The 17,694-nt window shown below is 41.0% G+C and overlaps 1 protein-coding gene across 2 annotated transcripts in view; it reads left to right on the top strand.

Moving 5' to 3' along the window:
* LOC139380190 (rho GTPase-activating protein 6-like) overlaps nt 1-17,694 on the top strand; it is a 58,944-nt gene that overhangs the window by 26,887 nt on the left and 14,363 nt on the right. For both annotated transcript variants that reach the window (XM_071122646.1, XM_071122645.1), the window contains exons 2-4: nt 12,040-12,199; nt 14,373-14,444; nt 15,553-15,821. In XM_071122646.1, the coding sequence (XP_070978747.1) occupies nt 12,040-12,199; nt 14,373-14,444; nt 15,553-15,821 (501 nt within the window). The remainder of the gene's footprint in view (nt 1-12,039; nt 12,200-14,372; nt 14,445-15,552; nt 15,822-17,694) is intronic.

Here is a 17,694-nt window from a genome sequence, read left to right as displayed (position 1 = left end):
CCTAGAATCAACTTCTGAAAACAAGACATGTACGCGACCTTGTGTTTCACATCATTATTCAAAAAACATTTGTTGTGAAGTGCAATAATAGTAGTCATTGTTTTTATTGACAATGTCTACAGAACATCCTAAGGTATTTTTTTTTCTCCAAAAATAAATGTCAATGTAGTTAAGATAGGTGCAACTGAAACTGCCATTACTATTGGTCATTTGTAATCTAATTCCAAACTAGGAATAACCAATTATGGGTGTCTTTCCCCTCATTCTAGATACAATAAATGGTTGCTGTGTGTGCAGGTTGTGAGCTTCCCAGACATAGAGAAAGTCAATGAATAATCAACAACCCCAAACTCACCTCGGCATGCAGTCATGAATATTGATCAGCATGCAGAATCCTGAATGGTTCAGATCGGAGAGATGACTGGCTCTCTTCCACTTTTTTAGGTAATGCTGTGCTTGTAGAGGTTTTGGAAAATGTGCACCAGCGTTTGTTTTAGGTATTTGTTCCTAAAATTAGTCTAGTCCCAGTTTGAAGTTTTTGTGGAGAACACAACTCGTAAAATGCTCCTGAATGACATGTGCCTTGTGTAAACACTCTCATTTAGGCTACAGTATTACAGTATACAATAAAGTTATATTTATTGAATGCAAATTCATACTATTTTAGGTTATAAAGTCTATTGACGCACATGTGCCCCAATCTATACTCAAACAAAAATGTAAACGCAACATATAACAATTTCAAAGACTTTACTGAGTTAATCTATGGATTTCACATGACTGGGAATACAGATATGCATCTGTTGGTCACAGATATCGTAAAAAAAAAAAGTAGGGGCCTAGATCAAAAAAACTGTCAGTATCTGGAGTGACCACCATTGCCTCATGCAGCGCGACACATCTCCTTCGCATAGAGTTCATCAGGCTGTTGATTGTAGGCTGTGGAATGTTGTCCCACTCCTCTTCAATGGTTGTGCCAAGTTGGTGGATATTGGCGGGAACTGAAACATGTTATCGTACACATCGATCCAGAGCATCCCAAACATGCTAAATGGGTGAAATGTCTAGTGACTATACAGGCCATGGAAGAACTGGGACATTTTCAGCTTCCAGGAATTGTGTACAGATCCTTGCGACGTGGGGCCGTGCATCATCATTCTGAAACATGAGGTGATGGCGGTGGATGAATGGCATGACAATGGGCCTCAGGATTACGTCACGGTATCTCTGCGTATTCAAATTGCCATTGATAAAATGCAGTTGTGTTCATTGTGCGTAGCTTATGCCTGCCCATAACATAGCCCCACCACCACCATGGGGCACTCTGTTCACAATGTTGGCATCAGGAAACGACTTGCCACACGATGCCATACACGCTGTCTGCCATCTATCCGTGAAGGGCACACTCCTCCAGCAATACCAGTGGTCATCAAAGTTGAGCATTTGCCCAGTGAATTTAATTACGACACCGGACTGCAGTCAGGTCAAGACCCTGGTGAGGACTACGATCGCACAAATGAGCTTTCCTGAGATGGTTTCTGAAAGTTTGTGCAGAAATGATTTGGGTGTGGAAACCCAGTTTCATCAGGTGGCTGGTCTCAGACGTTCCTGTAAGTGAAGAAACCTGATGTGAAGGTCCTAGGCTGACGTTACACGTGGTCTGCAGGACGGTTGTACGTACTGCCAAAATCTCTAAAATGATGTTGGAAGCGGCTTATGGTAGATAAATTAACATGAACTTCTCTGGCAACAGCTCTGGTGAACATTCCTGCTGTCAGCATGCCAATTGCACGCTCCCTCAAAACTTGAGACATCTGTGGCGTTGTGTTGTGTGACAAAACTGCACATTTTAGAGTGTCCTTTTATTGTCCCAGCACAAGGTTCTTGGCGTCTTGATATAAGCCAGACCTGTCAAGTGGATGAATTATCTTGGCAAAAGAGAAATGCTCACTGACGTGGGTATAAACAAAATTGTGGACAAAATTTGTGAGAAATAAGTTTTTTGTGCATATGGAACATTTCTGGGATCTTTTAGACTTTTAGAGTTGAACGATCAAAACTGTAAGTGAAAAGAGTAAGCATCTCGTTAACAATTTTTTAAAATAATTTAAAAAATTGCATTGGGAGGTAACCACTGAAAGACATGCGCCTTGTGTGAACTCTTTCACATAGGCTACAGTATTACAGTTTACAATAAAGTACTATTTCCTCTAATTTAATTGAAATGATTATCTATCAAAGCTGTTAGTAACAAGACTAAGTTTCCCTGCTCCCACATGTGGAGGTGTATGGCTATGTGTCTCATATGTGTCTCTATGTGTCACCTTGGGTAATGTTTTGCCATCCTCTGATTAGTGCTTTGGCAGCAGGGTAGCACCTCTCACCTGTAATTTGATTTTTTTTAAACACCACACAGAGTTGCCTAATATTTTCGCATACCATGTTTAAGATGAGATTTTGACCTCGGGTTAGTGTGACAGCAACATCCACATTTAATGACACGTTCAATATTTTCAAAGACCAGGTGCTCCTTTTAGTGTGCAAGAATGAATGCACACTAAGAGTGACATTTTCATATGATGTTTTTCAAGCCAAACTTTTCAGGATGATCCATTTCATAGAATGCTCTTTTTTCCCACTGTGGTGTGTTTTCCTAACATCATAATGCTTGAAATGATATTAGACATGTAACTTGTTATATATAATACATTGCTGAAAATGATATCTGTTTACTGAATATACTGATCATCATTCTACATCAATCAATTTAATAAAATGTATTTATAAAGCCATTTTTACATCAGCAGATGTCACAAAAAACTCTCTTAGAAAGGCAGGAACCCAGGAAGAAACCTAGTGAGGAATCAGGCCAGTCCCCTTCGGGCTGTGCCGGGTAGAGATTATAAGAGTACATGGTCATTTAAGGCCAGATTGTTCTTAAAAATGTTCAAATGTTCATAGATGACCAGCAGAGTCAAATAATAATTACACTGGTTGTAGAGGGTGCAACAGGTCAGTATGTCAGGAGTAAATGACAGTTGGCTTGGTTGAGACAGCAGGTGCGGTAAAGAGAGAGAGTCGGAAACAGCAGGTCCGGGACAAGGTAGCACGTCCGGTGAACACAATCAGGATTCCCTAGCCGCAGGCAGAACAGTTGAAACGACCAGGTGGACTGGGGATAGCCAGGAGTCATCAGGCCAAGTAGTCCTGAGGCATGATCCTAGGGCTCAGGTCCTCCGGGAAGGGAGAGAGGGAGAGAGAGAATTAGAGGGAGCATACTTAAATTCACACAGGACACCAGATAAGACAGGAGAATTAAACCAGCCCCCCGGCAGATAGACTATTGCAGCATAGATACTGGAGGCTGAGACAAGCGTGGGCCAGGGGATACTGTGGCCCCGTCCGACGATACCGACGGACAGGGCCAACCGGGCAGGATATAACCCCACCCACTTTGCCAAGCACAGCCCCCACACCACTAGAGGGATATCAATAGACCACCAACTTACTAACATGAGACAAGGCTGAGTATAGCCCATGAAGATCTCCTCCACCGCATGCCCTCATATCTCTGCACTCACCGATAATATCCGGGTAGCTTTCTTTTGCAGCAAGTCAACACACGCACATGGTCATAGAAAACATTTAATTTAAAATACTTTTTTTTACACTAAACATTTCTACAAGAGATGGTTTATGAGTGCTGGGGTTATGTCAAAGTCCAGTCCACCATGTCTGTATAGTTTTCAATATGAGGACCGTGCTCCTCTGTGTTTGAGAAGGACTGTGGGAACCTAGCATGTACAGAGATCTGATAGGGGAGAAATTAGTTTGAAAGCCTCCCCTCCCATGTACAGTACTCACTCTGTAGGAATGTCTGAACAGATTGAGCAGATGCAAGCTGTCATTTAAACTCCTCTGAATAAGATACGACTTTGTATTATACACAATTACAGTGTATGATAAATGTGTACACATATCTGCATGTTCCCTCAGTTTTATACACAGCAAATTCCCCAGTTTTAAATTCACACAAAGTGAGGACCCGTATAGACACTGAACAGTGTTGAATTAACAATGCTTAGTGTAAAGGTTTATTTTCATATTTCCTAGAGTGCCTTGCCTTTCAAGTGAATTGTAGAGTTATCACCAAAGACTGAATTTGTTAGTGACAGAGACATGCTTGTTGCATTCATCCAGTTTCAGTCCTACCGTGAGAGGGTTGGTTTTCCAACCCCACTAAGTGCCAAGTTTATGGTCAAGTTGCAGCAGTATGTAGGAGGGAGATTCTGAGGTGTGCCGGAGGGTGTGTAGCTTCGAGGGGGAAAAGTGGTGTGTTTCAATTGTGGGAGTAGCCATGTTGCTGGGGATCAGAAATGTCCTATCCGAGTGAGACAGATTGAAGTGTTTAGAGTGGGGGAAGTGCAGAAAGTGTCATGCTGAGGCAGTGAAGAAAGTAGAGGATGAGGAGGATCCCTGTGAGTAGTAGGCCAGTGCAGAGTGACCCAAATGTTTTGTGCTTTAGTAAGGTTGGCTTCTTGGCCTTTTATTACTATGATCATTAATTGTACCGCACAGATGGAAAGGAAATCCCAGAAGACTGAACTGGTCGTAGCAGCAGATATGTTTTGGGGTATCAGAGATTTTAGTGCAGAAAAACTACAGGGGGTTTTGAGAGAAGGGGTTCCACCCTCCCAGGTCTACAGCCTGGTTTAGAACCTGTTGGGGCCAAAGTAGTGGGAAAGGGTGGTGGGGAGTGCTGGGGATATAGGGTTAGATGGCGGTGCAATTTCTTTTCTTTTTTGTGAACAAATGTGAATGCACTTTCCAAACTGTGAAAGGTACCAATACACAACGAAGCGTCTAGTCTGCTGCAAAACCACATGAGGAAGAAGAAGAAGATTTGATGAAAAGATCTGAGGTGAATGGTCAAAAGACCCCCCAAAAATATCAGAATTGGCTGCCTGTGTAAATACAGTCATTGAGTTATGACCCATCAGACTGGAGGCGTGTCTTGGTAGGGGCGTGCCTTTCAGGAAGTAATTTTTGGTCACCTATGAGAGTAAATGTAATTCCAGTTATTCTGTTCTGCTGAATTGTTGTCACATATTAAGCTTGACAAATGACACTTTTGTAGCTTTAATTATGCTTACAGAAGTGTATGAGTCCTATGCAAACACCTCTGCAAATCCCAGTGTGATATCCCCAGTGGGATAGTAACCCTTTGTTGCATTATGTAAATAATCATATTCATATTTTTGTATGTTGGGTGCAATATTCAAGCCAAATGTAACATTGCAGTGTACATACTTAACATGATAATGAGCCATGCCTCTTGAAAATAACCTATGGATTACATTAACGAAGACCCAGCTGCTTGGTCAACCCATCATAGAAGTGAATGGAAACCCAACTGATGGTTAAATGAACGCACGCTTGTGTAATCTGAGCAACCCAGCATGTTGGGTTATACACCGAACCTGTCAAAATATACTGGTTTGCAAAGTGATGTGTAATTTCTATTGGAATCCAGCAGAGAGGGGATAACCAACCTTCTGCATTTTCTGTGTCCATGTATGCCGATGACTCAAGTTATATATTAAATCCGCAAGCTATATCCCTGCAATGTCTCATTGAAGATCTAGATAGTTTTTCTGGACTAAAACCTAATTATGATAAGTATATAACATTACGTATTGGATCTTTAAAAAATACAACTTTTACATTTACCCTGCAGTTTACCTATAACATGGGCTGACTGCGACGTAGACATACTTGGTATTCATATTACATAAGATATTAATGAGCTCTCCACAATGAATTTCAATAGAAAATAGACAAGATGCTGGAGACCATGGAGAGGTAAATACCTGTCTATTTATGGAAAAATTGCCCTGATTAACACCTTAGCCATATCTCAGTTTACACACTTATTTTGATTTATCTGGGATGCTAAACCAGACCAGATAAAGCGTGCCTATCTATATAATGGGTGAGTTGAGATGATTAAAAAATATAAAAGCACTAAACCTCTCTCTAAAAGCTTCATTTATCCAAAAGGTTTACTTGAACCCTAAATGGTTCTCAAGTAGATTACTATTAAACAAATAGTATGGCTGACCTCAAATGTGCTGGTTGATAAGACCTGTATTTATGAAAAATATGTTTGAAAAGGGTATTTTGTTTTTAAATGATTTTGTAAATTGAAATGGTAGACGTACTGTATGTCTTTCATGGAGTTATCAGAATTGTAAGGGAAGGTCTGCTCAATCCAAGACTACAATCAATTGACTACGGCATTTCCCCAAAAATGGACGAGGCGGGTGGCAGCAGGAGGAGGTAGGGAACTGGTCTGTCTGCCCAATATAAAGGATAAAAACTGTCAGAGAAATAAAAATAGCATAAATAGGAAAGTGTACCAGTTTCATTTGAGGACCAGGATGTTGACAGCTGTGCCATACAGATTGCAAAATAGTTGGGAAGAGATTTTTGATGTTCCGATTCCATGGCACAGGGTGTATGAATTGATATATAAAATGACACAAGATTCAAGACTTTGTGCTTTTCCGCAAAAGTTATTCTTGCCACCAACAAAATGTTGAATCACAGCTCTGCAGGTTTTGTTGTGAGGACACAGAATCAACAGACCATTTTTTTTGGTGTTGCCCTCAGGTAGCCAATTTCTGGTCTCGGGTTCAGGAATGGCTGAAAATGCATAACATTAATCTGAATTTTACCCTAGAAATAGTATTGTTGGGAGATCTGGAGAGACCGGGTCAGTCAATTACTAATACTCTTAGTAAAAGTATTTATCTTCAACTCGCAATCTGTGTATTCTATTCGATTAGATACATTTTGAATCTATGTTAAACACCACGGCATAGTTGAAAGATATACGGTGTGTAGAAATCCGAAGAGGGTGGCCAGCAGAGATAGGTGGGATGGGCTGTGGGTTGGGATGTGGAATTGGAGACAAGTGGGAGTGGAGTTGCTGGGCCGAGGATAGAATGATGGTCAAAGATAAAAGAAAAACAAATAAAGTAAAAAATAAAGCATAACAAAAAGTACATTTGAATGACACCAGTGTTGTTACAGCTAATTCTTGTTTGCCTGAGGCTGATGCCGCATAGGCTTTGTACACATGCATATACACACACTCTCATTCAAATGCACATACACGGACACACACACACATACACACATGTAAATAGTGCCATACATGCGCTCAAACATATTCAGTTGGCCTTTCTGTTATGATTTCTGTTGTCCTTCAGGTCTTGTTTTTTGCATTGTTGTTTTCTCTTTTTCCTCTTTTGTTCATTTTGGTGGTTGTTGGTGCATTGGGGAGGACGGGGGTCTTGGGGTTGGGGAATGGAATTATAATATTTTTCTTGGGGGGAGGGGGGGTATTGTGGGGGGGTCTCGGGTAGTTGAAGGGCAGCTCTTGGGGAACTGTGTTGGGGATCTTGGAGGGCTAGTAGCCTGGCGGTTCGGGAGCTTGTGCCGGTGGCTGATGTGTCGCCGCTTTGGGTCCCTGTTTTTGACCTTGTGGGAGATCTATCGACGTGCCCTTGAGCAGGGCGTTGACCCTGGTTGCTTCTGTGGGTCCCTCTGGATGGGAGTCTGTTAGAATACTAATGTGATGTAAATGTTGAGTGGCTTCACTGCAAGTAGATTGTATGTTTTAAATATTCAATAATAGAAAATATTCAATAATCACTAACACACAGTCATGGGTGGTAACTCTACAATTCACTCGAAAGGCAAGGCGCCCTGGAAAATAAGGCTTTACACCAATCAGTGTGTTAATTTAACACTGTTCCAGTGTCTATACAGTTCCACACTTTCAGTGTTAATTTAAAACTGTCAGTGTTGATTTAACACTGGGGAATTTGGTGTGTGGTTTCTCAGTGTATGTAACTTTTTTAAACTTATTGTACGGTATCAGGTACTGGTGATAACTCATTAAAACCTAGTCCAATGATCTTTTCATCTTAGAGTCGGTTGTAAACAAATACCTTGTAATTTTATTTTGTGGAGAGATGCTGCACCATGTCAAACTCCTTCCACGGAGAGCAGTGTCTTTATTTTTTTCCTTTCAACGAAGATCTATGCAACCAGGTGAGGGGAGTTCCTTACTAATTAGTGATCTTAATTAATCAACAAGGGGGAACGAAAACCTGCGTATACTCGGCCATCAGTGGAATGAGTTTGACAAGTACTGTAAAGATACATAAAACTGCAGGAGTGAAAGCAAACAATGTGGTTGCCAAGTTACCAACCAGCCATTTACAAATATATCTTGGAAAGGATTACACTGCTCTACTTTAGAATCTCACTGTATCCTACCCTGGAATGAAACCTGCTCATACCTCAACCATTATCACAATCAATTCAATAGGTACATCAATTAGTAGGAACTTATAAGCAGTATTAGGCAGCTTTGTAGACCTATTTTTGACTTTGATTTGGACAAATAATAGAATAGTTAAAAATGTGCCTTTCTTTCCCTACCTCTCGTCCAGTTTCAGCAAAACTGTTGACAATCTGCACAGTATTTTTCATGTCTATCCACACAGGAAACTAATGTTGGTTAATCGGATTGTTTGGTCAGATTTACCGTCCCATTTACACTGTGATCAATCCCACATTGTGCAAGTGTGTGATAAAGTGCTGTGATGTATTACTGGGTGTTAATGCCTCCCAGCTGTGGAGGGCATCAGCCGTGTGTGTGTGTTTGGCCTTTATTGGTTGGCATGCAGGGCAGGGAGATTAAACACATTATCTGGCTACAGCAGAGATCTTGGCTCCAGTGGACATAACATGGAGAGAATCGCAACAGAGACAGTCTTTTGTTTGTTGATGAGGGAAGGAAGTACACAGTATCAGTCCCCTGTCTGACTGTTATAGGTTAGGACTGGGGAAAATTACTCAATGATCCAACACATTACGAAGGGAGGAACCTTTGCAATGAGCTCGCTGAGGTAGCCCTTATGGAAAATCCACATGAATTTCACATGTGGAGTTAATGTGATAACATTTCAACATGTAGAAGCAACATGTGAGAACATGAAACTACACGTGAAAACATTTGAGTACATAAAAAAATAAATGTAACAACATGGCGATGCAAAATTCCAACTTGTGATACCATGAAACTACATGTAAACAAGGATTTTCATATGTAAAACTGTAAATTAGATTTTCACATGTGAATGTTTTTCACATCTGAAAATGCAATTCCACATGTGAGAGTTTGATTTTAACTTGATCGTTTTTCACATGATAGTGCAAGGTAGATTTTCACGTGAGAGTGCAAGTTCGATTTTTTTCATCTGAAAATGCAATTCCACATGTGAGCATTAGGTTCTAGTACTCCTTGTATACAGTATACTGTCGCTCCATTCTTGTGTATTTTATTTTATTTCTCTTGTGTTACTATTGCATTTTTATTATTATTTTTAAACTCTGCATCGTTGGGAAGAGCTCGTAAGCAAGCATTTCATGGTAAAGTATACACCAGTTGTATTTGGCGCATGTGACAAATATAATATGATTTGATTCCGATTTTATAGCTTTGTGAAGACATTTCTCTCTATCACATAATTCTCTCTACATCACATCCAAAGATGTTTTCACTCTTCATCTGTCACATCTCTTCCTCACCAAACTCAACTGACTGTGTGGGCACAGAGTTTCTAAACCCAGAGGAGCAACATCGCAAGACTTCTGGGAACACTTGTGAAACAGACAAAACAAACTAGGCCAGGGTTTGGGGTTTGAGAAGTCAATGAGATAAGTGACAAATTCTTACTTAGTTGTTAATTTCATCGAAATCTGAAAGCACAACATAGATTCGAGCCAATGTCTTAAGTACACTGAACAAAAATATAAATGAAACATGGAACAATGTCCATGATTTTACTGAGTTGATCAGGCTGTTGATTGTGGCCTGTGGAATGTTGTCCCACTCCTCTTAAATGGCTTTGCTAAGTTGCTGGATATTAGCAGGAACTGGAACAGGCTGCCATACACGTGGACCCAGAGCATCCCAAACATGCTCAATGGGTGACATGTCTGGTGAGTATGCAGGCCATGGAAGAACTGGGACATTTTCAGATTCAAGGAATTGCGTTCAGATCCTTGCGACACGGGGCCTTGCATTATCATGCTGTAACATGAGGTGATGGCAGTGGATGAATGGCACGACAATGAACCTTAGTATGTCGTTACAGTATCACTGTGCATTCAAATTGCCATCGATAAAATGCAATTTTGTTCACCGCCACCATGTGGAGCAGGACATTAACATTAACATCAGCAAACCGCTCACCCACACAACGCCAAACACGCGGTCTACCATCTGCCCTGTATAGTTGAAACTGGGATTAATCTGTGAAGAGAACACTTCTCCAGCTTGCCAGTGGCCATCGAAGGTGAGCATTTGCCCACTGAAGTCGACTATGATGCCAACCTGCAGTCAGATCAAGACCCTGGTGAGGACGATGTGCACGCAGATGAGCTTCCCTGAGACGTTTCTGACAGTTTGTGCAGAAATTCTTTGGTTGTGCAAACCCACAGTTTCTTCAGCTGTCCGGGTGGCTGGTCTCAGACCAGGTGAAGAAGTCGGATGGGAGGTCCTGGGCTGACTTGGTTACACGTGGTCTGCAGTTGTGAGGCCGGTTGGACGTACTGCCAAATTCTCTAAAACAATGTTGGAAGCGGCTTATGGTAGAGAAATGAACATTCAAAGCTCTGGAAACAGCTCTGGTGGACATTCCTGCAGTCAGCATGCCAATTGCACGCTCCCTCAAAACTTGAGACATCTGTGGCATTGTGTTGTGTGACAAAACACCACATTTTAGAGTGGCCTTTTATTGTTCCCAGCACAATGTAATGATCCTGCTGTTTAATCAGCTTCTTGATATGCCACACCTTTCAGGTGGAAGGATTAACATGGCAAAGGAGAAATGCTCACTAACAGTGATATAAACTAATTTGTGCTTAACATTGGAGAGAAATAAGCTTTTTGTGCATATGGAACATTTCTGGGACATTGTATTTAAACTCATGAAACATGGGACCAACAGTTTGCATGTTGCGTTTTATATTTTTGTTCAGTATTGTTGAACATGTTATTACTCCAACCTCGTGAAAGTGATAAACTGACACGTTTTCCTTTTTTGTCAACAACAACTTTATATCAAAGGAGGGCCTCTGATTTGACAGCCTGCACATGCGCAGTTGGCGCTCGACAACCATTAGACCCGATGACGTGCTTACCTTTATTATGAACGGGGTGGTTCGAGCCCTGAATGCTGATTGGCTGACAGCCATGGTATCAGACTGTATACCATGGGGTATGACAAAACAGTTTTTTGTACTGCTCTAATTACATTGGTAACTAGTTTATAATAGCAATAAGGCACCTCAGGGTTTTGTGATTTATGGCCAATTTTCCCACGGCTGAGGGCTGTGTCCAGGCACTCCGCATTGCGCTTAAGAACAGTCCTTAGCCGTGGTATATTAGCCATATACCACACCTCCTTGGGCCTTATTGATGAATTATAGGTCAGTGGCTCATCTAGTCGACGATGCCTTCATCCGGGAGAGTAGATTATTCATATGAACACAAGCTCTTGTTTATACTTACGCTTCCAGAGTAGAATGAAATAAGAGTTTGTATGTTACGTATACAGAATGTAGTACAACAGAAACAGAGCTAGGTCTGGACACTCCTCCATCCACCACCCCCTTCCATTCACTTGACATATACTAGCCTAAATCCAACTGTCTTGTTGACACTTTGGAGGATCTCATCTTTAGTAATGGGAAGTGTCAGATGATTGTTGTGCCTGAGGTATTTAGCTGTCAGGTGAGGCAGAAGTGTCTGTTGGTGTACGAGTGCTTTACTTTTTTCCAAAGAGCATGACTAAAAAAATAACCTCCACAGTGACAGATATCTCTGGGGTGTGCGTGTGCGTGTCTCTCTCTCTCTCTCGTTCCCTCTCTGACATGTGTCTTGTCTCCTCACAACAGGATGACTTCACATGGAACAGCATGTCAGGGCTGAGCGTGCGCCTGAAGCCGGTGCCCCTCCAGAGCCTCTCAGAGTTGGAGAGAGTCCGCCTGCAGGAAGTGGCCTTCAGCAGGCTGCTCCAGGACTACGACCTGGGTTGCCAAATCACCATCCCCAAAGGTACTCTACTACTCAGGCCTGGAAGCCATCTACCAGTCAGCCACTATCTCCTGATTCCTCCCTTCAGACTCCCATACAGTGAGCAAAGCTATTTGTTCCCAGGCCCTTGGCGAGAAGTTCTTGTTACAACATGTCTAAATATTACTCAACAGACACTAACACCAAAACAGAATGTAATGTATCATTTCTAGTTAATCCTGCATGTTTAGTGTTGGTATAAGACAGCAATTTGTAAAACCATGTTTTACCTAATTTATTTGGTGTATTCAATTACTTTTTGTATAGAAGAAAGTAATTTGAAAGTACTGTATGTAGCTAGAAGTATATATTTTTGCCGTGGTGTGAGGTTGTATGTGTTCAACCTTTTGGTCTGTTTCTTGTCAGCCAGGCCCTCTCACAGATAGGGTTGCAAAGGGAGGGTAGATTACTGGAAACGTTCAAAGTTTACCAGTAATCTACCCAATTTTGGTATCTTTCAAGGATTTTTAAAGATATACAATCTCAATTTGATCGCACTTTTGTCACTGAGCAGGAAATGTAAACCTGTAGTGTATTCAACGTTTAAACTGGTGTTCGTGAGAGTCTCAGCTTTCCACAGAGGGGTCATATTAGTGTGTAGGCCAAACCATTTGGACGCTACAGATGTTTTCGTCTGAAGACCGATTTTCAAGATGTCTCATGGTCTGACAAACTCCGCTCTGGCTCTGCCACCTTTCACCGCAGAGGTGGAAGGGCGATGTCAGAGGATGTGGTGGATTGAGACATAGCCCATGCAAAGAACCAGATATCTCTAGTTTAAACAGACAGATTTTTATGGGGATGTTTGTATTATGTTAATTAGATTTCCACGGGGGAATGGAAATTGTAGGCCAAGGGTTAAAAAGGCTTCTATAGTTTGTCCTTTCCACTATAAAATGCCAGACTTGATTTGCCCTAAAGAAAAATGTATCAACCCTACAAAAAATGTCCATTACTTATAATTTGATTTGATTTATTAGGCTCCCCATTAGCTGACGCCAATGGTGACGGCTAGTCTTACTGGGGTCCGACACATAACGTAACAGACATAACAGACAAAATCATTTACAATTTACATAGATGTTTTAATATTAACATGTAGTGTGTGTGCATCTATCAGTCAGTACATACACACAAGTAGGTCACGTGGGGGAGAGGCGTTGTGCCGTGAGGTGTTGCTGCAGGATTATTTTCCTTCTGTAGCAAACTGGCTCAAATTAAGATCCTAACACTGTATGTAATATCACAATACATCTAGTGGCTCATTTGAGTAGTTGAGATGATCCCAGGGGTCTGTAATAGTCCTCTGTGTGGCCTTATCGCATGTGGTCTTATCACATGATTATGAAATAAATAAAAAATATAATAAAAAATGGAAACCATTGGCGTTTAATAAAAGTTTAATAAAAGTTTCAGCATATTTCCTTCTTTGTTTTTACAAGCTTAAATCTATTTGACTATGTCAGTATGTATTTGTTGTCAATGTTTTGGTGTCAAACTGATGGCAGTTGTGAAAAAAGACAATAGTTTGAAGAGTTAAAATAACACCATAGTGGATAAGACTATTTTTTCATTCATTTGGCTATTTTCTCTTGAACCTGTGATCGATCTACTAGAAACTCATGGACAATATGGACACAGATATAATAAATGAACACTATATTTTTACAGTTATTCAAGTATAAATTACCAAAGTTAAGATAGATTTTCTGTTAATTACCAGAATTACTGAAGATGCCGGTAACTTTGGCATATTACCAGTAGCTTTGCAACCCTAGCAAGAAAAATTAACTGTTGGAAAAACACATTAAATGTCATTTGAAAAGTAGCAGACTTTAAATTCACCCGGTCTACATATGGATTGAGTTAGGTAAGACAGGACAGTAAAGGCAGGCATGTTTCTGTGGAAAGTCACATGTGACCTCCATAGTGCTATTGAAAGAAGACTATTAACTAGGATTCACATACCACATTTGAAATATGACATGATTTAAGCTTGGGTTGTCTGTTTAAGGAGATTTTGAAGCCTCTTTCAGATTGTGACGAGAACATGGAAATGTAATATTGAGTCATGAAGTGACATGTAACAAGTATGGTAATATCTGGTAGAATGTTAGGAAGTTTTGCATGACATCTGTGTTCTTTCTTTTCTTAGATGGTCAAAAGCATAAGAAGTCACTCAGGAGGAAGTTGGATTCATTGGCGAAAGAGAAGAGTAAAGAAAAAGGTACTTTCCAACCCTTTGAAGATTAACATGGCTTCTTTCAGTTCAAGGCTGTGGGATAGTCACTGAGTCCTTTATACCTTTCCCAATGGTTGAATCAACGTTGTTTCCACGTCATCGACGTAAAATAATTGTATCTCTTTTCCACAATCCAATGACAGTGACATTTTTTTTGTTGATTTCACATTAAATTCACTTTATGTAAATGCAATGTGCACATTATGTGAATTCACAAATGTAAATCTAAACTAGATATTCAACTGACTTCTGTTCCCAGTGGGTTGTTGTTGTCCAGCTGGGCTCTGTTTTCTCACACACTGGCCCGGCCAGCCGTTGACAGTGGAGAACTGACTCTTTGATCCATTTCACTGGAGTTCACTGGAGCAGGCATTCTCAGCTGTTTCTACCTGCCGAGCTCTCAGAGAAAATATACAGTAGAAGGGGCTGCTTCAATAATTGCACTGCCGACTGCTGCCCTGCCCCCTGCAACAATGTTCATTCACAGGAATGTGAGTTCTCTCTGTCGGCTGGGCGGTAAAGGAAATAACAAAAAACAATCTTGAGAGGTGGCTCAGTCATCACAGCTTATCCTCGGGCATGGCCAGCCCTATCCCACTCTCCCTCTCTTTTCTCTCCCTGTGTATAAAGAGAAAAATCCCCAACTCTGCGTCCCCTGACAGGATAGTGGATACATAGTGGGGATATTGTTTAGGTTAAACACTACATTTCCCCAATAATCTATAGTGTCTGGGGTTTTTTTTCAATTAGAGTTCCTATGGGAAATTTAAAGAAGGCAAAAAAGGAGGCATGGTTAATAGCCATGCAGGCTTTTTGGCAAGTACAGTTACAGTAGATTTAACTTCATAATCCCCATAAGGTAGATGTTGCATTGTTTTCCCCTTCCAAATGGCTCATTCATCCCCCCTCTTCTCCCCTGTAACTATTCCCCAGGTCGTTGCTGTAAATGACAATGTGTTCTCAGTCAACTTACCTGGTAAAGTAAGGGTTAAATAAAATGAAATACTTTGAAGCAAGTGTATGGATTTATGATTGAATTGAAGCTAATGATGAAGATTAACTTTCCTGTTCCTGTCCCTCCCCCGCACCACAGAGTCTATGCCCCAGGCATTCGGTATAACGCTGTCACAGGTGATCTCTAACGACCGTGCCCAGAAGCAGCGTCAGGAGCTCCAGACCCAGCGAGAGGAGCACCGGGACGCCAGTGACCTGATTTGCTCCCTCTTGCACCTCACCTCCTGGAGGAGCACTAAGGACAAGGAGCTGTCCAGCAGCAACTCCTCCCTCAGTTCCAACTCCGAAACGCCCAATGAGTCCCCTTTGCCCAACACGCCCGAGGCACCACCACGCACATGCAGGAGGGTAGGTTTTTACATGTGTGGGCTGTTCTCACAAACCCACATCAGGAGCCTGAATGTATTCTGGTTGAGGGGCCCACCTACCTCGCTGGCAAAACATTTTAGATGCCCACTGTTGATGGCGGACAGAAAAATGTGTGTATTTATAAAGTACATTTTCTGCAATTCTACATGGGGCATAGAGAAAATGTTGCAGTTTCAAAGCACATTTTCTGCAATTCTACTCATTTTGCCATAGGGCTGAGAATAAAATGTGCAGTTTTACAGCTTATTTCCTGAAATTCTACACATTTTCCATGACTTATGCCATATTAAGATATATGAGAGTGACAAACAACATTTATGTACACCCTTGGAGTTCAGGGTCCCTGCGTCCCTGGTTAGTAATTCGACCAGGATTAGTACAAGTTTAGATAGCTGGCTAGCAGGGTTGGGCTCAATTTTGGAATTTTGGAATTCAGTCTCATTCAACCCATGAGATTAAATTCAAAATGATTCTGCCACACCCGACATGATGTAGAATCTGAATTTTTGTTTGATTGACAGGAAGTACAATTTAATGCAGTGCAATTCAAAGAAATTCCACTCAGTCATAGAACATGGGAGTTTCCTTGAACGTGACAGGTCACACTCCCAGATACCAAAGAATGTATCACTTTTCTCTGAAAACAATGTTCATATACTCTTTTAATTTTATTTTACCTTTATTTAACTAGGCAAGTCAGTTAAGAACAAATTCTTATTTTCAATGACGGTCTAGGAACAGTGGTTTAACTGCCTGTTCAGGGGCAGAACGACAGATTTGTACCTTGTACCTTGTACCTTGTCAGGGGGGGGTTTTGAACTCGCAACCTTCCGGTTACTAGTCCAACGCTCTAACCACTAGGCTACCCTGCCGCTTAGAATAGCGTATTATATTTCCACCAACCATTTCATTTGTTTGGCTTCTTTTTGAAGGCCTCAGGGTCAACTTCAGATTTAAACTAATACATTCTGGGAAATTTGGTGTTTTCCCCATATTGAACTATGGCATTACTTAATCCATCGTTCTATGCCATGCACTTGATGCTAGGCTAGCCACCGTATGCTATCCATCACCTCTCCATATGTTGGTACTGTTCTCACACCAAGGGTTGTAACCAAAATTATTTTCCAATCGTTTTGTTATGAACAGAACCCCCAAAAATGTTTTGTTCCATTCCACTGTTCCGACCAGCAAAATAAACTTCTGGACCGGTTAAAATCTTTTAGGCCCACAGAATTATACCTACAAAGGAGCAGCTTTTCTGAAGTAACTTTGAATGTTGTTGAACTTCAGAGAGATGGCTTAACTAACGTTGGAACAGAGCTAGCCCTTGATCATGACTCTCAGTTCCATTACATTACACATAATGAGTTTTCGAGAGCTAGACCAAAGCTAGCTAAAAAGCTAGCTAACTAACAAGCTTGTGTGTGCAGAGCAGCACCAAAATTAAAATAAAATCACATCTTACCTTTTGGTAGTTAATAAATCCAATGTGAAACTATAGTATCCTTAACTAGCTTTGAAAAAGTTCATAATTGTTCTCTAATAAAAATCTATCTTCCTAATTTCTGAATCAGGCCTGTAACTTCAGAAGACTATGCATGCTTCAGAGGGAAGGGGAGGGCCAGGTAGCCTACACACAGCATCTGCCATTTTGTCTTTGATTGACATGCTTCAGTTATATTTTCAGGATGAAATTTTAAAAGTTCTAAATGTCATCCGGAAATATAGCTGAAGCATTTAAAATGTCAACCTGAAATATAGCTGAAACATGTCAATCAAAGACAAAATGACAGATGCTGGCAAGTGGCAAATCAAATGTATTTATATAGCCCTTCTTACATCAGCCGAT

This window comes from Oncorhynchus clarkii, chromosome 22 (assembly GCF_045791955.1).
Source record: "Oncorhynchus clarkii lewisi isolate Uvic-CL-2024 chromosome 22, UVic_Ocla_1.0, whole genome shotgun sequence".
Taxonomy (NCBI): domain Eukaryota; kingdom Metazoa; phylum Chordata; class Actinopteri; order Salmoniformes; family Salmonidae; genus Oncorhynchus; species Oncorhynchus clarkii.
Note: the sequence above shows the minus strand (reverse complement) of the source record. Positions and strands in the feature narration are given on the sequence as shown.